Raw genomic sequence first — 23,530 nt, 5'->3', positions numbered from 1 at the left:
TAAGTAACTAACAACAGTCCCAACCATCCTAGGGTTGTTGGAGGGTTAAACATGTTCATGTATGTAAACTGCTGAGCACAGCATTTGATCCTACGTGAACACTTCCTGCTATTAATACTATTATTATTCTCCATCCTTTTTCATCTTTGACTCCACCTATGACCAACATCCTTAAATCAGTGCTAGCACTCAAACATGCTGACATTCCTAAGAACTAGAGTATTCAGTGAGAAGACCCTGGATTCAAATTGTGTTTTAATCATTTGCCAGTGAGGAAGCCTTGCTCTGGCGACCCGAACCCCAGACCTTGAAAGAACAAGCATTGAGTGTGTTTTCAGCAAACCAATCATTCAGTTCCCTGTCTCTGACACAACATCCTAATTTCTGGAAAAATTAAATGTTATGGGTACATGATATGTTGCTCTTTTGAAAAATTCCTGACATGAGACTTTGTGGTCTTACCTGGCGCATTTCCTTATAGTTGTGGTGCTTAAAATCCAGGTCATCAGTGGTGGTCATTTCGTTCCGTCGGTGATAGTAGTTGTTAGGATCTAAGGACAGAAATATGGGTTTGAATTCACGTACATTATTCTATTACTTGCGGCGTCTCTGTTAGGGGCCTGATTCGTGTGGGAACGACGGGGACAGCACAGCCCCATCTCTAGCTTCTAACATTGCCTCTGAGAAATAAAAATAAAATCCTAAGCCCCCCAACCAACTGAACAGATAGATCCCTATGGGCCAAGGCAACTCCAGAGAAGTCTTAAAAACTGAGTTCTTGGCCATGAATGGACAGGAGGTCAGACATGGCCTTTTATCCCCCCTCCCTCACTAATCAGCATTAGGATCTTTCCTAAGAGTTAAACAGAAACCAGCCCTTTCAAAAGACTCGCTCCACTGCTGATGCACACGGCCGACCAGCATTCCTTCCTGATAAGAGACCACCGACCACGGACGGGTTCTGCGTACAGGATGCCTCAGCGTCCACCATCTCACCTCTTGATGAATACAGCCTAATTTTAATACATGTAAGTGTTAAGTCTCCACCCCAAAGTGAACATGGGACCTATGTAACATGCATGTTTGCTTACTACACATGCACACTCCCCCTTTGCGAATATTCACAGTGACATATAGAAATAAAATCCCAAGCCCCCCAACCAACTGAACAGACGGACCCTTTCTTGGCCAAGGGGGTCCCAGAGAAACTTTATAAACTGAAATTCCAGCCATAACAGGAAAGGAGGTCAGACACACCTTCTTATACCCCCTCCCATGCTAAGAGCCATTCAGCTTTCTTCCCGAAGGATTAAGCAGAAAGCAGCCCTTTGGAAAGGGCTCCGCTGCTGATTTCACCCGGCCACCTAATGCTGCTCTTCCCTCTTGTGGTTTCAACACAACTGACCGGCATTTCTTCCTAATAAGAGACCACCAACCACAGAGTGGCGCGGGCCTCAGAGGCTGCGCAGAGGGAATTCATGTCCTCTGCTTTACCTTTTGATGTCACAGGGCTGGAGACGCCACACTGAGATCCTGCTATCATGGTCAGTTTTTGAATATAGGTCCTATGAAGCGACATGAAACTCAGTTGCACATGCACATGTTTCTCCTTTCATAAATATTCATGACTCCTCCTATAGCTTATTAAATATGCATATTCAGCCACCCACTTGGCATAAATTCCTGTTCTCTTTCCCCCTCCCCTGAAGAAGTGCTTGCTCTTGGTTTCTGCCCGAGGCTATGCTACCCAGCCTATAAGAAGTCACCTGCAGGCTGCAACCCTTTATGAGAAATAAAGTTCTCCTTTCCAAGTTATGAATCTTAAACCACAATAGCTCTTCCTATAACCTGTTGAATACATATACTTAGCCAGCCCATTCGGCATAAATTCCTGTCTCACCTTTCCTCCCTGGGAACGCATGCTTTGGTTCCTGCCGGAGGCCAGCTCCAACGTAGCGCAAGCTCCAACGTAGCGAAAACACAGTGCTTTAGAAGGCCAACCTACTACCCTATGGACCATGTGGGAAATGAGGGGCCACGCAGCCATCTGTTTGACCCCAGTGGCTCTGAGGGCCATTCTGGAGGCAGTGGCAGTAGCAGTGGATGGCAGTGGAGGGTGAACACTTGCTCCCTGAGGAATAGGAGAAGCAAGGCCTGCTCCAGGCCACCAAATGTGGTCCCCAGACCAGCATCACCAGCAGCTTGCTAGATACACCGTACGGAACGAGAGTCCACACTCTAACATGACCCAGCTGACTCCGCAGGCCCAGAAGTTTAAGAAGCACTGGGTAACAGCACCGGGCTCACATGGCACACACTATCAACTGACCCAAACTGGCCGGGGCTCACTTAAAGACAGGCCTTGCCCTTGAGAATGGAGTCCACTTGCACAAGTTAAAAATCACATTTATCCCCAAACACCGAAAATGCAATTTTTAATATTCACAAAAGTTCTTCCAGTCATGCTATTAGAAACAAAATACTGTCATGGAAAAGGAAATGATGTGGGAGGGAGAACTGGCCTTCTGTCCAGACCACAAAGGAAAAGCCACTGAGCCCAGCTAAATGCCTCCAATTATTTCTCAAGCACTTTCTCTGGGAGTGGGGCAAAATCCCCGAATACCAAGGCCCTGATCGTGAAGTCAGCTGGCATAAGTCTCAACCTGAATTCTTCATTATTAACACTTCATCTTCAGAAGCTCTCCCTGGGTTCTGATAAGCATACATATTTAGTCCAAAATGGACAAGTCCATTCAAACTTGGGGAAAAAGACTTGACTTTTTTTTTACTTTTTTAAATTAATAGCAATAAAGTTATTTTCATTTTTAATTGTGGTAAAATACACCCACATAAAATTTACCATCTTAACTACTTCTAAGTGCATAGTTCAGTAGTGCTACGTACACTCACGGTGCTGGGTGACCGTCACTAGCATCCACCTCCAGAACTCTTTCATCTCGTAAAATTCAAACTCTGTGCCCATTAAACAACAAATGCCCATTTTCTTTTATTTATGAGCTTTAAAAGTCCTATGACTAGATCATGGTATATGGTAATTCACTTTCCAGCTAAAAAACTTTTAGAAACTTTATTTGTGAAGTCTAAAGAAGCACCAGCACCCTCCTTGCCCCCACCAGAGAGCTCACAGGAAAGGGTAGGGGTGGAGGGGCAGAGATGCAGAAAGGGAAATGGATTTTTTTGTACAGAAGACTTCCGGGAAGAGCTCTCTGGGTGGCTGCATTCAGACCACGACAACAATAGCTTTGGGCAGCTGAGCCGGCTGGGCCATCCCTGGCTGTGGCCTCATTTCCTTTTACAAAGGAATCTCACTGGCACCAGGGCGATGAGGAAGGCTCCTTTGGGGCCCCTGTGCCACCCTGGTCCTTAGACGTGACCCCCACCAGGTGGCATGCGTGAACAGCCAGCTCCCCTCGGAGCAGACTGCTAAGTCACTTCTAGAAGAAAAATGGCCCTAAATATCTGCGGGTGGAAAATAGAACCATTGTGAGTCCATACTTGAATTCAGATCGCACAGTGTAACTCTGCCTTTGTGAGTGTTTAAAGGACCTCCAGGACCTATCTTCAAACACACGCCCACCCAGAATAACTTCACAGGGAAATATTTATTTCATGAGACTCTCCCAGGCTGCCCTTTGCCCTTTACCAACAACAGATGAATTCCTGCCCGCAGAGAAAAACCATGACCTTACTTTTTAAAGCAAGCAGACCCAGGCTGTGCTGAGCAGAGCGGGAGAGCAACTCTCTTGGCCTATCACAAAGACGGCTAGAGCCGCGAGCCCTCCCTGCAGGCGCCTGCGACACCTGTGCCCACAGACGCCCTGTGCTGGGAGAGCCCAGCCGGCCCAGGGGAGCAGGGGCTGGACCTGTGTCTGCAGTTCCAGCACTAACCAGCCACAGAAGGAGGCAAATCCCAGACCAGGCAGGGCTCTCTCTAAATCAGCCTTGAAATTGTGCACATTCTTCGCACCAGCAACCCTACCTGTCATCAGCTAATGTCAGGAAATAACCGTGGACACACACACGGACAATGACAGAGAAATAAGGATGTTCTCTGTGAGGCTGTTTACAGAATCAAAATATTAGAAACAACTAAATTTCTAACTGTATGAGACAGATTAAAATCGTGAGACTTTTGTCCATGGACTAGGCTAGAAGGGATCCCTGGGACAGATGGTCTCTAACAGTTTTAATGACATGAAAAAAAATTCGCACTCTATTAAGTACAAACAGATTAAAAACAAAAATCCGTCTGGAGTGAGGGTAGGTAGGGAGACAGGGCCATCTTTCTCACAATAGGTTTGTGTTCTAAAAATCCATGCTTGGCAAAGCAAGATCATGAATAGCATGGGATTGAGAAAAAAACAATAAAATGACCTTTAATATGCTTCAAAAACACAGTGTAGGGGTAGTAACTACAGAAATAGCACCAGAGCTGGTCCCCTGCCCCCAGGAGGTGCTGGGAGGGCTGGGGCCAGGCCACACTGCACACTGGGCAGAGCAGGAGGGCCACACCGGAGGGGAGAGTGTGAGAGGCAAGAGCCACAGCTGTGCTCCATGTCCCCATGGCCTGGCTCTGGGTGGACAGGAGTGCGAAAGTCCCTGCAGGCCCCAGTGAGCTGCTGCAGGGGTGGTCTCGGGGCCAGCTGCCTTCCCCAGAGACATCTGGTCAGGATGAAGAGCTCTGCCTACTGGCTCCATATGGGCACAAGCCCATGACCCCTGACAGGCCACACGGAGCCAGCCACGAGCCCTACCAGGTCAGCCTGTCCTGAGCAGACGGTGCCAAGGACCCGGATGGCACACGTGGATTCAAGCCCCTTTCCTTAAGCCCCCCTGAGGTTACACCCAAATGCCATCATGTGAAAACAGGGCACGGAAATGCAATCTAATAGAGCGAACATCTACCCAAAGGCGAAGGCATCCAAGCAGAGCTATTTAAATAAAAAAAAAGACCATGTAAAACGGTCGAGTTTAAAATGAACGTCTACCTCCTCCTAGCCCACTGCCGCTGCCCAGTGTAGTGGGATCTGCCAACAACAAATAAATGTGTCCCCCAGGTATTTGCACAAATCTTCTTTGCTCACTTCTGAGTGGTCTGCACCACCTCGAATTTGCAGTAGGCAGCACTGCACCTGGCAAGGGACTTCAATACCCCAAACGTCAGAGCGCTTCCGAGTGGGAGTAGGAGAAATGTGTTTCTTTATTTTCTCTTTGGCTCACCTACGTTTTCTAAATATTCTACAATAGACGTGTGTTTTTTTTTTTTTTTTAGACGCAAAAACTATGGCTCGGTTTGCTTTCACTCGCCGAGGCTGGGCCCCTGCCTCCCGCCCTGCAGGGAGGACAGGAGGACAGACTCACCTGGCAGCGGGCAGCCGAGGATCTCCATCCTCAGACAGATACTCCCGTTGTCAAACCAGGACCGCGGGTTGACGCGGATGTAGCGGGCCACCATGGGGACTGGCAGCTCGTTGAGGACAGGGATCTCCTTCTCGGTGTTTCCTTCAAATATCTACTTATGCCCAAGGAGGGAAAAGGAGAGTTTCAGAGCTTGATCATCAAGGGATCAAAGAGGCAGTGGTCCACTTCAACAAGACTGTATTGAGGGAAGCTACCCTGTGCTGGGCACTGAGGAGAAAAGAGGAATGGATCAGCCTGGCCCTGCCCGCAGGAAGCCTCTGTCTAGCTGGTGCATGCGGTAGGGGAAGGAGCCTGTGGTAATTCTATGTTGCAGGAGAAATCTGTTCATGTTGTGGCAAAGGGACAGCCAGAGAGCTCTGAGATTCCAGGAGGAGGGGACCAGGATAAGCGCTGGGGAAGAGGTGCTGTCTGAACTGGCACTGAGGGAAAACTATTTGGATCTGTCAGGATGACAGGGGTTCTAGGGGAAAGTGACAGCAATAGTTGCAGGAGCCCAGAGACAGGATTCACAGGCAGAGGGGCAGCTGGCTCACTTTGGCCCCCAGGACTGTGCCCGCAGGGTAAGAATGAGGATGAAGGGTGACAAGGCAGGCTGTACATATAATCAGATGTGTAAGACATTGGATGCCACATTAGGAACATGCACTTGAGCATCTGAGGAAGAAAGTGACAGGATCAGAACTGATTAAGCTGGAGCGAATCATGCAGCTAAAAGATTAAGGTCATTAAAGCAAGTTAGGAAACTATTTTGCATAGCTGCAGGGGCTGCACTTGCCCGATGCACATGTCTCCCAGGGCCAACTTGTGAATGATGTAAGGGGCTGCATTCCAGCAGCTCTGTGAATGGAGTAAGTACTGAGTGAATTTTACATTAGCCCTAAATGTGAGCCACTTGCCACTGAGCTCCAGGGAATGGGAAGGGGGTGGCCGTCCATCAGACTCTCACGGGAGGTTTGAGTCAACACTGAATCAGCAAACCTCCAAGGGACAGCTCACACATAGCCTCCCTTTGCAGAGTCTCGCACAGCCAGGCACCAAGGGCACAGTCAGAGGGAAGAAGAGACTCACCATGTCTCCAGATCCATTCTTAACAGTGACCCAGGTATGGCTGTCATTGCTCACCATGACCTTGTAGGATGTCACCCAGTCACTCCTACGAGAAAATAGAACATCATTGGGACTACACACTTTAACATGTTTACCTTTTCCATGTAGAGGTGCAGCGTCGAGGAGAGCAGGCAGCAGACGCCGACAGCACTGGGTCAGACCCTGGCTCCAGGACACGCATCCACTGTGTGACCTCGGCCGAGTAACTGATCCATCCATTCCACTGTTTATTCATCCATAAAATGGGAACCACAGAAGAACCAGCCTTACAGAACTGATGTGAGCCTCAAGTGTTTTAATACCTCTTAAGCACTTAGAACAATACCTGGCCCCTAGGAAGCACACACACAAAGGTACACAAATACTTCTTTATGTGTTTAGAAGTCACATCGCACCATTAGCTGCTTAATGGAGTCCCCTGTGGAAAAATAGTCTCAGTAAAGGTTGAAAATTGGTCTAGAAATTTCAATTAGGAAACTTATTTGGGAATGCAACAGACTAGATCTCCCCAACCACAAAAATAACATCTTGCGTCGCTAAGAGACATTGGTTTTCTGCTTGTCTGTCACAGCCACGAAGACAATCCCCACCCCAGGAAGAAGCCAGGGATGGCTGGACCTGAAGCCAAGCCTGGCCATAACGTCACGGCACAGAAACTGCGGGGGTAAGACAGCCCTAATGCGACTTCCCACGGTGGAGTTCAATCGGATAAGCCTGGCAAAGAAAAACAACCTTCGTGGGGAAAATACGTTTTTCTCTCCACCTTGATTTTTTATAAAATTAATTGTTAAGCCATATAGAAAAGTCTTCCTGAGTTACCCTCCCCCACCATTTAATTTTTTAAATACTGGAACTAAGCACCACTTTACTAGTCTTTTAGAAAATTCTGTTGAAACATTTGGAATCCTCTTCCTGCTGTGGAGTCTGCTTGGCCTCAGGAGGGGGATCTGCCCCGACCAGGTTTCGGCTTTCCAGCTGGAATCAGCACCGCCCAGTAAAGTTTACTTAGAAAGAGCAGCTGGTTCTACTCATTCTGGTTCATCTCATTGCCTTGTCAAGAAAATTATTCTTAGGTGCTTTTATACACGCTTGGAGACAAACCCTCATCTCACACCTTCTCCTCATCTCTCTCCTCCCCACGGGCTTCGTCCGAACACCTGCTAGAGGCCAGACTCTCTCAAACGCCACACTCCTCTGAGAGTCACCGGCGTGAGCCCACGACTGCAGATGTAGGTGCACTGAAGCACGACTTCTGAACAGCACCTCAGCGACAGCACACGTCCTTTGCCCTGGAAAATTACCCTCTCCCAAAATAGCAACCTGTTTCCCACATTGCTATCATTTCCGAATGACCCGTAGCTGCGCTTCCCTTTGCTGTCCGCTTTTCAGCCGATGACGTCCCACCGGGATCCGGCAAAGCGGACTGCAGAGGTGGACGCCGAACCCAGAGAGACGGGATGAACTTAGGAAACTCCTCTGTCAAAAGGAGCCCACAGACAGTAAGAGAGGGGTAGGAAGAAAAATTAAAATAAGTTCTCCAAAGAAAAGGAGAGGGAGAGAAAAAAGGAAACTATTTTAACCCCTCGCTGGGCTAAAGCCAAGGTGCCAGCAGGGCTGGTTCCTTTCTGGAGGCTCCGGGGAGCATCCATTTCCCTGCCTTTTCCAGCTTCTAGAGGCTGCCCGTAATCCTTGGCTGGCGGCCGCCTCCATCTACCTTCAAAGCCAGCAACACTGCATCTCCCTGGCGGCTCCGCAGCAGTCTCAGTTTCCTCTGACCACAGGCGGAAAAAGGTGTGCCCTTTCAACCCACGCGATTAATTGAGCTCACCCGGATCATCCAGGACCCCCTCTCCAGCAAGGTCCTTAACTTAATCACATCTGCAAAGGTCCCTTTTGCCACAGAAGGTGACATATGCACAGGTTCCAGGCATTAGGATGTGGATGCCCTATGGGAGGACATCTGCCCACCACAAGACCCCACTCTGACTCTGGCTTTCCTCTACGACTCATTCCAGAACCCTTTCTCTCCTGACCCAGGCTCGAGGGTCCAGTCCCGTCCTGCCACCTCAGTCCCAACTCGATGAAACAATAGTTCCCTAATTCCATTCCATAAATGTGAAACTTAGGGCTTAGCCAGGATGCCACAACCACAGAAAATAAGTCACCCCACCCTCCCCCAAACACCACTCTCTCTCCCAAAGTGGATATAGAATTTAAATAAACATTAAGGAAATCCCTTCCCACCTGACAAGCCGATGTTTGACTTCATGGTCCACTTACCGTAATTAGAGTTTCCTAGTATTTCTCAAAACACTTGGCTCCTTCTACATAATCTTAGAAGCCACATTCCTAGAAGAGGCACGTTCTATTTTTTATCCTAGTGAGCCCGACTAGTGAGAACCGACAGTGCCTACTATCGGCCACTGGAGACTTCTGAAAACTCTTCCGATTCCAGCCCAAGGCTCCGAATGCTCTTTTGACCATCCCGCCAACCACAAGAGTAGGTCCCCACAGCACTGTGGAATGTCAGTTTTCCCACATGTCAGCAAGGCCCTAGGCAAGTACTATGTTGCATTTGACTGAGAAGAGATACCATGTCTGCATGCACAGCAATGGGTCTCAATTGGGGGTGTCTTTGTCCCCCAGGGGGCATTTGACAACGTCTGAAGACAATGTGTAGGGTGCTTTAACTGAGGGCAGAGGCCAAGGATGCTGCTAACCATCCTAATATTCACATAACAGACTCCCATAGTGAAGAATTATGCACCCAAATGCCAAGAGTGCTGAGGTTGAGAAACACTATTCTAAACAATTCATATAATAAAGTGGTAATTCTCCATTTGATTTGCTCAAAACTATTTTGAAGAAGGGGCAAATGTCACTGTCAATTTATCAGTGAAAAAACTAAGCCACAGAATTTTCAGGTCTTACGACATTTTAAATCCCACAATGGATATCAGACAATACAGCCTTCTTCAACATATTCCTATTGATTTTTCTAAAAGAACGGGAAGGATTCAGAACAAATATGTGACCAACAAAAATGGTGGCAGCTAAAGTAGTTTTCCAAAATGAGGCTCAGTTACCTGATAGACACATATCACAAATAGCTGTTCAATGAACAGAAATTGTTTTTTCCAATGTATTTGAAGGCAATTTATTTTCAAATGTTTTGGATAGCTCCTGGACAAGGTTAACCTGTTCCCTTGCTTACCAAAACTTTTCTTTAGAGACGGTGCAAACTTTTGGTCAAATCTTGCTCATGCTAGCATAGACACTGCACTTGTCTACTCAGGTACTACATACCTGTCATTACCAGGTAGAGGGAGGGCGCCAGGCACTGGCATACAGTGAAGCTCAAAGCAAACCCAGCCCCTACACACAAGGAGTGTATAGTCTAGCGGGGAAGACAGAGATTGTATAATTAACTACACAATTAATTATTGAACTGCAATTGTGATATTGTTCAAGGAGAAATACAGAGTGCTTAGAGAATGGGAGGTGGGAGCTGGTTTAGTCCAGGGCTAGTTGGGAGAGACATTTCTGGAGGGGTGGTAATTTAAGGTGAGATGTGAAGAATAAACAGGAAGTAAATAGGTGAGGATTGGCTAGCATTTCAAGTCAGAAAGAAAAAATCAATACAAGAGATTCAATATGCAAATAACAAAAAAGTAGGCAGGAAAAAAATGGAACTGAGATTAATAATAATGATAATATAAATAGAATTTCCCAGAGGTGAAACATACAAGTTTCCACATTCCAAGGTCACATGAAGTGCCAGCTACAGCAAGGCATAACATCATGCAGTTTTTAGCACAAGGGATATAGAGTAATCCTAAAACCTTACTGAGGAATAATGATTCAAAGGTTTGGAAGTATGAATAACCCCCAGAACTTTATATTGCAACACTGAAGGTAAAGAGGCAATGAAAAAGTACTTCAAAATTTTGAGAGCTCACAGGTATGAGGTTTCTTTTTTGGCATAACAAAAATGTTTTAAAATTGACTGTAGTAATGACTGCACAACCTTAGGAATATACTTAAAACCACTGAGTTGTACACTTCAAGTGAATTGTATGGTATGGGAATTATATCTCAATAAAGCTGTTAAAGAATTCTTAGGGAAAATTATTTCCAAACTCCCAATCAAGAGTGAGGTAAATAAAATACATTTTCATACATTGAAGGAATCCAAAATTGTACCACCCAAGCTCCATTTCCAAAAGGTATAAACCACCGAAATAAAGGGAAAAATAGAGTGATGTGGGGGCTAAGAAACACAGAATACAACTCAGGAGAGAGGTGAGGAGAATTCCCAGGGGAATGGTGAAGAGACAAGAGCCGTTCAGTAGGCCTGGGGACCAAACCAATTCAGAGGCCAGCAGAGGCCAGCAAGCTCCAGGAGGGATATACCCAGGAAGAAAATGAAAGAATAAATTGCTGATGTGTATGGATATATTTGAAAGAGATTTTCAGATCTATCAGAAAGCTTTAGAATTAGTGAGCGGTACCCAGAAAACCATTAAAAAGAAGTGATTGTTGCCTCCAATAAAAGCAAAAACAGTTGCCCAGGGAAGGAAATGTACGTATAGTACACTATTTGATCCAGCTATAAATAATAGTTCAACAACGACCATGATGTAAAACCTGAACACTAACTTAACAAAAAATTGGTAATATAACCCCTTTGTGAGGAGGAAGAGGAGAGAGAGAGAGAGAGAGATAAATAGAGGGAGTGAGAGAGAGATGTGTATATGCTGAAATTAGGTCAAGAAGAGACTTAAATTCTCATCTTTCACAGTAGAAAGTCAGTGGATAATAACTAATTTTAAAGGATCAAGAAAGAGTACTAAAGGCATTTTATTCAGAAACAGGAGTTAAGAAAAATAAAACAGAAGAAATAACTAAAGGGTTTGCAGTTATTTTCTTGGGAGACCAGGAAATGGGGACCAAGAGGTATGAGACAGGGGCTACTATTTTTTAATTATAAGTAGTGTCATTTGAATTTTTAAACATAAAATGGTTTGTTGATTAAAAAGTAAACCCTCATTTCTCTCTTTCTTATTTCTGCTTCCTCCTCTGGCACTTTTTCAATTTTTCCACCCATTTCAGGGTCATTTTCTTCCGACACATGCAAGGATTGAGGCCAATTTATATCTCAGTTATAATTTCAAAGCCAGACTAAAAAGAAGAATTTCTTTTTTTTCTTTTAAGAGTTCACATTTTACTGTGCTATTCTGGAGAGAAAGTCAGTGGAAGTTTATATGAATAACATTGGAAAGCATTTTGGTTTTTCCTTGCCCGTGCCTGCCTTGTGTTCTAAACGTATTGCCAAGTGACCACTCTGTTGGCTGCACTAATGTTATTTTTTAGATGGACTTTAGAAGAAAAACTAGAGATCAGAAGGTTATTTTAAAAAAAGAAAGAAAAATAATGACTTCTGTGAAACTCAGCAAAGATTTTAGCTTTCAAAAATGCTTAGAGAAATCATGGGCTCAACCATTCCTTCAACCTGGGTTGAAGCTAACATAGCATGAAAAACCTCCCCCAGAAGAGCGAGATCATGGAAGAACCAGGCATGAAAGACGGCATCAAGTAAGCAAAATCTACATCATGGACTGTACGTTCTCCAGTCCAGCTGGAGCGCCGAGGGGGAAGATCGACCTGCTCAGACAACTCGTGGTGTTGGGTGGAATCCTGGAACGATCAGGGACTTTCAAGTCTGGCAGAATTGGGCTCAAAGACCTGCTTTGCCATGTACTAACCACACCACCTTTGGCAGTTGCAGTTCTTGTAACAATAAGGTAAGTCCTAACTTCCAGGGGTGTTGCAAGGAACAGAGTTAACAGTACTTACTATTATAGTAGCTCAACACATGGTAGTTATTTTTATCATGACTATTGTGCAATAAAATGTGACATCTTCCAGCCCTGAATGACAGGAGGCAACAACAAGGACTCAGTCATCCAAGAGCTTGCCAATTTGCCAGTGCCGGTGGGAGCGGCCGGGCCACTGCAGAAAAACGTGCACCTGGAGGAATCACATCTTCTCGTATCTGAAAGTCGCCTTTTCTCTCCAGTCAAAATTACCACACATGATTTGGAAATTTCTGCTGAGATTGCTGGACACTTATCAGAAATTCCAAAAAGACCAGAGGCTCCTGGGTAGAGGATTATGAGGAACGAAATCATTTATCTTCTGTACCTAAAGTGTGCCTTGCCCACAGGTCAGCATGGACTTCACAACATGGAGAATCCACTGGCCAGGTTTCATGTAGGCCTCTCAGACCATGCACTCTACCCAGAAGCACAGTGTGCGTATATGTACTCATTACAGGGTTCGGGGGCGGGGGAGAGAGAAGAACAATGCCAGTTTAAGGCCAAAGTCATCTTGGTTCATAAACAAGCTTCCCAGCATGTGAATGTCTGCACCACCAAGGACCAGCAGCCAACTGGAAAGTGTGCCGACTCTGCTGAACACAGTGGGCCCTGGAGAACCCAGCACAAGTGTGGTACAGCATGCCCATGCTCCCCACTTCATCCTCTCTGCTCAGTGTGTTCACGTGTTCTGCCTTGGAAATGTTTACTACACAGTTATTTACCATCTTTGCGCAAAAGAGACAAGCACAAGACAACGAAGCAATGAGCCTTCCTCTCCGGCATCGCAATATTTCACCAAAGTTTGCAGGTGCAAGCTCCTACCTTGCCTTGAGATGATGCTGTCCATCTTCCCTCGTCTCCCAAAGCATAACACAGCAGCCTCAACCCTTCCAAACGACCTTCACCTTTCGTGAAAAGTAGGGTTGTTTATGAACTTCAATACGGAAGGTAGCATATCTTTAGCTATGCTGATATTTTTATAAGGATTATGGTCAGTTCTAGTAGCATTCTGGTTCCAAGTTGCTTGGTTTTGTGAAGTCTGCCCAAATAAGCTCCTGAACTTTCTGTGCACAATTTTGCAGAATGCAGGTTTTTTAAGACTGGTGTATTACCCCAGAAACGGCTCCTCCAGGGGAGAGGAGCTCCACAGTTTTCCTTATATCTCTTGGTTGTATCTAGTGTGAACATCTTCTGTGATAATCACTTTCCACCATGTAGCTCGAGTAACCAGGATCATCAGAGTGTGACCATGAACATCTACCAGACGCTGACTATGTGCCAGACATGGTTCTAACTACTTGTTTTATTTTATCTAATCAATGCTGCAAGTACTATCATTATTCCCATTTTACAGATAAGGAAACTGAAGCACTGTGAAGTCAAATCATTTGCTCTGGGTCATACAGAAAGTGGCAAAGTTTTCACTGCTAAGCTCTACTGCCCCTCCAGTGGCAGAGAAGACACCACTTGGAAAGGTTATTGTCCCCTCTGCAAGATGATGCCACTGAGCACAGAAGTTTAAGTGAACTTCCCAATTCACTCAGAGGTGGAAAGCGGCCCCAACCAGGTATCCTGGTTGTTATAATGTGCTACTAATAGCAGAAGAAGAAATGCAGATATTAAAGCTAATAAATTAAATAGTGAAGGTATAGGAACATTTAACAATGCAAAGGTAAACACTGAGAGAGGTAATTAATGAGCTAAAATTAGAAGGAGGCGTAGAGGGAGAGGATAGGGGATGAAGGAGAATTGCACAAATTTGATCATTATTCATAATAAGGTGTTAATAGTGTCTGAAGAAATATTGTATTATGAGCATTATATAAAATTATAGTCATAATTTTGACTCTAAAATTAGACAGAGACACCAGAATTAAATCATAGAACTTCTTGGCTATCAGAGGAGACACAATCCTATGGTGACGTACAAGAAACACACAAGAGGTATGGGCACATAGATATTAGCAAATGCAAACAGAAAAAAAGCCAAAGATTGCAATCGTAAAATCTGAAGGTTGAATTCAGGGCAAAAAGCAATAAGCCAGGTGAAGGATAGCACTACATGATTCCAAAAGACAGAGCCCATAATAAGGCATTAAACAGTTATAAATATCTATGCACTAAAAGATAGCATCAACATTAATGAAAAAATAATATGCAATACACGGAGGGATAAAGACAGTCTCTCTAGACCATAATGATCATTAGTAGGAAGGAGACTAAATATCATAATTCATAAGGTAAATATGATTAATATACATGAAGTTCTATAGTCTGAAAACAAAAATAATCTTTCTTTTCCAGGATTCATGGAACATTCACAAAAACTGTCCCTATTTTAGACCTCAGAAGAAACTTCCAAAACATCGAGAAATTAGAAAGTAGAGACAACATTCTCTCATACAATAATAAATGTATAAAATTAAAAATCCAAAAACTTCCGGCCCTGGGAAATGTATCAGTTTCTTAAATAATCTTTGCCTAACAGGAAAATCAAAATTGAAATTACAGAGTATTTAGAAGTCAGTGAGAGAAAACATTATATATCAGAACCGATGGCACAGAGGTAAAGCAGTTCTCAGACATTATATAGCTACAATAATCAAGACTGTGTGGTGTTGGTGGAGGGTTTGGTGGAACAGAATAGAAAATCCAGAAACAAATCCACATAAATATGGCCAACAGATTAATACAAGTGAAAAAGCAATTCAGTGATGAAAGTTAGCCTCTTCAACAAACGGTGCTGAAGCAATTAAGTATCTATTAATACAGGCAGAAAAAATTAATCTTGACTTAAGTCTCATACTTTACATAAAAATTAACTCAAAACAGATCATAGAGTTAAATGTAAAACATAAAACTATAAAACTTTTAGAAGATAACACAAGGGAAAAATCTTTGAGAACTAAAACTTGTTAAAAAATTCTTAGGCGTGAAACCAAAGTACAATCCATAAACGAAAAAAAAACAATAAATCAGACTTGATTGAAATTAAAAACTTTTGCTCTGCAAAGTGGATGTGAGGCCAACCTGAAGAGGACAAAAATATGAACTATGGATTGTGAGAAGATATTTACAAACCACATATCTGACAAAAGACATATTAAGAATATATTGTATAAGAACTCTCAAGAGTGAAAACACAAATGATGCAGTTAGAACCTGGACAAAAGACATGAAGAAACATTTCATTAAAGAGGATATGCAGATGGCAAACAGGCACATGGAAGGTTGTTCAACATCAATAGCTATTAAAGTAACGCAAATAATAAAGACCAAGATAAGGTATCACTTCACTCCTATTAAAACAGCTAAAATAAAAAATAGTGACAAGACCAAATGCTGGTGAGGATGCAGAGAAACTGGGTCCTTCATACATTGCTGGTAGGGCTGTAAAATGGTACAGCCACTCAGAAAAATAGTTTGGCAGTTTCTTACAAAACTAAACATACAATGAACACAGAAATGTATGATCTACCTGGGAAAACTCCATTAAAAAAAAAAACCACAAACAGTACCAGGATAAAAAGGAATATGTGCACAAATGGAATAGCCAACCCCATGTTCTTAGAGAGGAAGACACTAATCTAGGAATGCCAGTTCTCTCTCAAGTTCTCAAGTTAAGGCAATCTCCTAACAGATCAACAGAAATTCTTTTCATAGATAATTTGGACCTTATCAAAAAGTTCATATGAAAAGAATACAGCAAGAATAGACAGAAAACTGAAAAGATTAATAAGGAGGAAGACTTAAGTCTATGAGATAGTAACACAATGTGCTTTATAACAACTCCAGCTGTGGGGTTCTGGAAAATAAAGACAGAGCAATGGGACAGAATAAAAAATCCAAAAGTAAACTCCACAATAGACAAGAATTTAGAGTATCATGTGGGTGGCACTTCAATTGGAGAAAATATGGAAAATACATAATGTTGGGACATCCTGGTGGCCAACAGAGTTTCATATATTACATATACCCTACACAAAATAAATTCCAGATGGTTCGAAGATTTCAAGGTAAAAATTGAAATAATAAAAGCACTAGAAGAAAATATAGAAAAAAATTATTCATATATTTAGAAGAAATAGGCCTTTCTAAGTATGATGGAAACCTTATGAGACTAATTATGTTAACGATATGGAAATTCAAAACTTTTGTATAGCACAAGGTATCCTAAGCAAAACAAGACAGGGAATAATTGGAGAAAATATGAGTACCTCAAATCCCAGGCAAAGAGCTAATTTTGGGTGGACACAAGGTGAGACGGGAGGTGCCCCTGGAGGTCTACCACACTGGAGTTTCACAGTGACTGGCCTTGCTGGTTAGGTCCTTCTCTCCCTGCACCTCACAGGACAGAGAATCTCCCTTTCCTTGCAGGCAGCCACCATCAGCTACAGCAAATACCAGGAGACGTGGCAAATGGGCAAAGTCAGTCCAGTAAAATGACCACTAATACCCCCAACCCTCATTTGTGAATAACACTGGGTGTTGCCAACCTCCACACACAAGCGAGGAACGTACTGTTAAATCCCTTTCAGTCAGGAAAATGAAGAATCCAAAAAGCTCTCCTCGTTTCTAGGCCAATTCTCTGCTGGAACCCTGAGGAAGCTGGCAGCTTCCTCTTCCTGTCCCTCACCTCCCGACAGCTGCATTCCAGCAGCCTAGCAGGCTCGACTCCTGCCTAAGGCCGAATTGTAACTTTGGGCAGGACTGCAGATCCCAAGAGGTGCAGGCTTGCCTTTAGCAGCTTCTGGAAACAATATGCTAAAACAGAAAGCTTTCTCTTTAGTCTACAACAAGCACAGGCATGCACAACACTCCAGAACGTGGGTGCACACTCATTTTCTTTCTTTCTTCCACCCACCCCCAGCCCTGCTGGAACTACAATCACAGGTAAATGGTTCTGCCACGTCCTCCGTACAGCCAAACGCTGGCCACTGCGAGAAATATCAGCCTGTTGATTTATTGGCTTTTTCACTGTGGACTGGTAACCATGGCTTTTCACGAATTCAGACCATAGGAGGGAATGTTATAAACTTAGAAATATTATCTGTTTTCCATTACCTCCAGTAAAAAATCTACCAGCAAAAGAGGGGGGGAAATGCCACTTTTGGGGCCAAGTCACAATAAATGTGGGTAAAGGGTAAAGCAGTTCCTAGTTAGGAAGCCCCAGCACAGAGAACTAAAAGCACAAAGAAGGTATTTAAAGTTTCCCAAATCTAGAATAGTCGCTTGGGGGACCAGGAAAACAGGAACGGAAGACATGGCTCAGATGAATTCTGAGAGTGGAGCAGAGTGAGTGAGTGAGCCGCCCCCCCCACCCCCAGTCTAGCAAGGGCCCAGCCGGCTCTGCTCACAGCTGGTGGCCCCAACACAGGGCCCCGGGTCGGAGAGTGAGGCTGTAGGGGCAGGCTGGCCAGGCCACTCGAGGACTTTTGTGGGCTCCAGGCACTTTTGCCTTTGTAGACACTATTGGTTTTCTGTTGCTGCTGCAAACATAGCAGTTTAAATAACACAAATTTATTCTTTTACAGGACTGGAGGTCTGAAGTCCCAACACGAAGGTGTTGCAGGACTGTGTTCCTTCCAGGACTCTAGGGACAATCTGTCCCCTGCCTTTCCAGCTTCTAGAGCTGCCCCATCCCTGGCTCATGGCCCCCTCCTCCATCTTCAGAGCCAGCAACAGAAAATCCTTCCCCAGCTGCCATGTCTCGGGTTTGTTCTCCTCCTCCCTCTTCCACATGTAAGGACCCCTGTGATGACAACGGGCCCACCCAACCCGGAAAATCTCGCTACTTTAAGGTCAGACAATGAGCAGCCTTAATTCCACCTGTAACCGACCGTGTTCACAGGTCCCAGGGATTACGATGCTGGCATCTTTTGAGGGGGCAGATTATTCTGCTGACCACAGGCCCCTTTTTCCAAAAAAATTTTTTAATCATATTTTATGATCATGTTGGTATAAGGATGAATATATTAACATTATATATTAAAATGTTTTCTTTAACCTAAACGTTCATTTCTTTCTTCTGATTTTAAAAGAAATTAAATGCTTTCACAGGCCCTTAAAGGTCACGAGGCCCCAGACACCATGTGTCCTGTCTCTGAGGGGTAAGTCGGTCCTGGGGCAACCAGGCAACAGCCCCGGCCCCAGCCTCAGAAGTGCTCAGACGGAGCCCCCACACACATCCATTCACAGGGCCGGTGGAGGCGTCTACACTAGCAGAAGCCTCACAGCACAGGAGAAATCCTTGAGCAGTGGTGGGGGTTGGGGGAGCATGCGTCGGGGAGGAGGGAGCGGAAAGCACAGCATCTCACTAAGAGGCAAAGAGGGTGCGTTGTGGTTTGAATGTGTGTCCCTCCGAAGTTCGTATGTTGGAACCTAAACCCTGATGTGGCAGTATTAAGAGGTGGGGCATGGGGAAGTGATTAAGTCATGAGGGCTCTACCCTCATAAATGGATTAGTGCTCTTATAAACGAGGTGGAAGGGAGCACCTGAGTGCCTTTTGCCCTGCGGTCCTTTCTGCCATGTGAGGACACAGCGTCATCCCCTCTGGAGGACGCAGCAACAAGGTGCCATCTTGGAAGCCCAGAGCCACCCTCAATAGATACCAAATCTGCCAGCGCCTGGATCCTGGACTTCTCAAGCCTCCAGATCTGTGATAAATAAATTTCTATTATTTATAAATTGCCTAGTCTAAGATAATTTTTGTTATAGCAGTAAGAATGGACTAAGACAGAGGGTTAAACCATGTTACTAGGGCTTTCTAAACCTCAGTTTCCTCATCCATACAATGGGTCAAGAACAGGACCCGCCTGGCCTGGGCAGGGTTACTGTGAGGACCGCATGAGCTCACACAGGCAAAGTACTGTGCAGCCCCAGCATAGGGAAGCAGCGTGCTTTTATTTAAAGAAATGTCCTGCCAGCCAAATTTATTCCAACAAAATACAGATGTGTCATGGGAGTATTTTCACAAAATGTCAGACTCTACTTCTTGGCCCAACATGAATCAGTTGCAAAGTCTTTCCTGGGTGCCTTGGAGGCACTGGGGACACTGGGGACACTGGAGGCCCTGGCTCTGGTTGAATAGGGACTTGGGGTAGAGGGCAGGGTGCAAAGGTGAGATCAGTCCACCTGTAAATCGGAGCAGCTGCAGCCCATTGAGTCTCTGCTACATGTCCAGGATGTGCTCAGGGCTTCCCGTGGGCATTGTCCTGAACACTCGCCACAAGCTGAGAGAGCCAGGCTTCTCTCTTCTTACAGATTGGGGAACGGAGGCTTGGAAGGGTGGTATGACCACCGGGACCACCCACCTGCTCAAGGCTGGTGGCAGCTGCCTCCTGGTTAACAACTCTGAGACCACCCAGAGTGAACAAGGGCCGTGAGAGGACCCAGAATGTGGTCTGAGCACTCCAAGAGGCAGAGCACACTCGGGTTTTGGGTTGGCTGGAGAGAAGAAAGAGGGACGGGTGGGGTTCTGGCACGTGAACAGGACCCTCCGCAAAACGGAAGGAATCCTAAGAAAGCAGGCAGACACTCACAGGGCTCTCACTGCGTGCCGAGGACTGTCTTAACTGCCTGGTGTGCACTAACTCATTTAATCCCCACAATAACCCGACGTGGTAGCTACTATTATTATCTCCATTTTACAGTTGGGGAAACTGAGGCACAGAAAGACTCAGACACATGTCCAAGGACATGCAGCTAGGTAGGTCTGGAATCCCCATCTCACTCTGGAATCTGTGCTCTTATCTGCTCTCTGACACCAGGTGAGGACTGCGTCCCCACAGGGAATGCTATACTGCACTTCCTCCCGGTGGTTCATGCGCCAAAGAGCCCCCTCACTGGGTGGACTCTGGGCTGGCAGGGGCTGTCCAGCCCCCAGAGAAGAGAGGGTCAGGAAGGGCTGGTCACAGAGACCCGCCCTGTGCAGGGCTCTAACCTAGCACTGGAGATTCAGGGGCAAACAACCCTGCCTGTCCCTGGGAGCAACATCAGTGCAAGTACAAACAGATAATAGGTGGTTGGACAAAGCCAAGAGAGGACACCAAGCAACTGAGGGTGGGTTTTATAGGGTGGTCAGAGAAAGCCCGTGAATGCAAGGAGGGATGAGCCTTCAGGAGAGAGAATGGCAAGTGCAAAGGCCCTGAGGCAGGAGCACACTTGGTGTATTTGTGGAAGGAAAAGGGGGCTCCTGGGCTGGAGTGCAATGAGCAAAGGGAATGAAGCAGGACAGGTGGTGGTGGCTGGTCCCCACAGGGCCTCTGGGTCGAGGGTAGGGGGCATTTAGTGAGCCACCCAGGGAGGGGGCCTGCAGCAGGGCGGCCTCCCCACCAGGAAGCAGAGGAAAGAAAAGGCAGCGTGTGCCCAGTGACCATCTGGAGGGTTTCCTGGGGAGTCACAGCCAGGGGACCCCGAGTAAAGCAGGTAGGAAGCAGAAGCAGACGTTTCCTACCCAAGAACAAGCTGTAAAATTGTTTCGATTTCAGAGATTTTACCGGCTAAGAGTGCATTCCTTAGTCATCCACACCCAGAAAGCCAAGTGTGAGCCGTATAGCCACTTGTGAGAGCTTTATTTAATTTCAAATAATGATCCTCACATTATTGAAATTTAACATAAAATGCCTAACGACTGCACGCCTGGCCTTCCACTTGAACTTGGAGATGTTTTCATTAAAACCTTTCTACGTCATGCCAAACTCTGCTGTTCAGAAACTGACAGTTTTCAAAGAGGTTAGAAACGAGTTTGGAAACTGCGCTCTCCCCAGCACCCCCCCCCCTCGCCAGGTGCCAAACATGTCATTTCACCGTTAAGTGAGGAGACACAGCATGACACGTTCTGAAAACACACCCCTCCCTCCCAAGAAGAGCGAATGATTTATGCTGCACGAAGCACCAGGCGGCCTCCGGCCTCCCTCCCTTTGCGCTCTGGCTCCCGAGCCCCTGGCCTGGCCCTGCGCCCCTTCCCTCTGCGCCTTGGCCCAGACCCGCCCAGGGACAGGGGAGGACCGCAGAGGCCAGGCCAGGCCCCCAGGGAGCAGAGAGCCAGAGAGAAAGGGCAGCACCGTTGAACACTCCCTACCGCGGGGATGGGAACCTCGGCGGAGAAGGTGTTTGGGAAGGTTCCTTCCCCTGTCCTGGCCCCGTGTCCTCCAGCTGTGTCTTTACTCTCCTTCATTTCTCCTTCTGCTGCAGACCCCTCTCTCACCTCAGCCGCCTCCTCCTCCCTCCCTCCCTTGAACCATACTCCAGCCTGCCTGGGAGGGGCTCCCACCAGGGGTGCCAGGAAGATTCCAGGGCATCTGCCCCTGGCGCCACCTCAGCACCTGCCCCCCCACCCCAGTCGTCAGCCCCACTGCCCCGTGGAGCCCTCAGGCAGGCCACCGCCCTCCCGGCCAAGCCTCCAGCACTTCCGAAGCCTTTTCTCGCCCAGGGGCTCCGGAACCCGCCCTGCCCCTCCAGGGGATCAGCCCTGAGCCCGGCCTCACAGCCCTGCACCCCTAACGCAGTCTGCATCCTACCAGCACCCAGATGCCCTGGTCCCTGACCTCCCCCCACTGCAACCGCCACCAACTCTGCCACCCCCTGGTGGACACATCGCCAAGAGTTCCTGAAGGGACAACGACAGTTGCATATGCTGCACCCTCTCTGCAGCTGGAGGAACAGCCTCCCTGTCCTTTTGCTCAGCGTGGATCTCACACTCTGTGTCACTCCCTGCACCTGCCACACTCACGCTCTGCAGGGGGCCCTGCCTGCTCCGCTGAGATGCATGACCCTCTGAAGGACCCACCTCAGGACGTGCTCCCCGGCCTGACTACCTCGGGGAACCAGGAGACCCTCCTTTCCAGGGTGGGCCCCCGCACCAGCGCCAGTCCCTCAGGGACCCGCCCCTGCTGCACCCCCACCCCGACTCACTGTCCCCTCAACTGGGTCCTCGCTCCAGGCTAGGAACACTCTGTCTTGTGAGAAGCAAGGAGGGCAATCTGCCTCTCCTGTCCTTCTGACTTTGAACCTTGCCCACTCCCTTCCTTCACACCAGAATTCTCAGAAGAGAAGGCGAATCCCTGAGACTTTCCACTGTCAAACAGAAAGCGAGCGACTGAGGGCTCGGGGTGGGGGGAGGGTGAGGGGCGAGCCTGTCAGCCCTGTGTCCTTGGCACAGAGCCCAGCCCGGGGCAGAAGCCCCGTTCATCTTCCTCTAATCAGCCTAACTCCCTCCTTCAGACTCAGCCAAGTCAGCCTTCCTCAGCCCTCCCCTTGCAAGCCCATCGATCCAGCTGCCGCCTCACTTTAACCACAAATTCACAGACTCTCAAGAGATAAGGAGAATCATTTTGTCTATTAAACAGTAAATATTAAAAACATTTGGTTATTTTAGATTGCCCATATTACTTCCAAGTCATTAGAAGCATCACTTCACCACAAGCAAAATAATTAACTTTTCAATCATCACGTTGGCTATAATTGTAACAACCATATATCTAATATACTTTCTGCCATCAGGGAAATAAAAAATTGGTTTTTATTAGTATACTAACATGTCAGTAAATTGCAATGCAGTAGGAAAGGATATTTATAATTCTGAAAAATATAAATTATTCAATAGCATTAAAACAATTACATTTTTATTACTTTCAAATGGCATGAATTATTTGGGAAATTATGAAGACTGGAATTGTAGACTTTACCATCCACTTGGTTACGAACTCAGCAGCCTTGTGACCTGACAGCACCACTGTGCCCCTGCATCACAGGTCCCACGGCAGGTCCCTGTCCCCATCTGACGTCGGCAAGTGCTCTGCTGCTTCTCACAGACCCAGGAAAGTACTAGATTCTTGCACCAGACTGAACATCTCCCTGCAGGCAGGTCCGTCTCTTGCTCCCTTTTTATATCCCCAGTGCTTGGTACAGAGTGCTCAATAAACGTCAAACGAATGAATTAATAAACATATGGAGAACATCAGGAACAAATAACATTATGGATGTTCATTTCACAATATCAACTACAAAACTCCCACGAATTAAAAGCATTAATAGTATTCTTAACTACATATTGTAACTCCAACTATTAGTAAAGTCCTGTATTTCAACAACCACACAG

General features: G+C 46.2%; 1 protein-coding gene across 1 annotated transcript in view; it reads right to left on the bottom strand.

Annotated features, from left to right (window-relative positions):
* The window catches only part of CPXM2 (carboxypeptidase X, M14 family member 2), an 89,689-nt gene that overhangs the window by 25,265 nt on the left and 40,894 nt on the right, over nucleotides 1–23,530 (bottom strand). The window contains exons 5-7 of the mRNA XM_045568028.1: nucleotides 6,511–6,595; nucleotides 5,383–5,533; nucleotides 463–551 (exon numbers count right to left, since the gene is read on the bottom strand). Of these exons, the coding sequence (XP_045423984.1) occupies nucleotides 463–551; nucleotides 5,383–5,533; nucleotides 6,511–6,595 (325 nt within the window). The remainder of the gene's footprint in view (nucleotides 1–462; nucleotides 552–5,382; nucleotides 5,534–6,510; nucleotides 6,596–23,530) is intronic.

Source organism: Lemur catta, chromosome 14 (assembly GCF_020740605.2).
Source record: "Lemur catta isolate mLemCat1 chromosome 14, mLemCat1.pri, whole genome shotgun sequence".
Lineage (NCBI taxonomy): Eukaryota > Metazoa > Chordata > Mammalia > Primates > Lemuridae > Lemur > Lemur catta.
The sequence above is the reverse complement of the archived record's forward strand: the minus strand, read 5'-3'. Positions and strand labels throughout refer to the sequence as shown.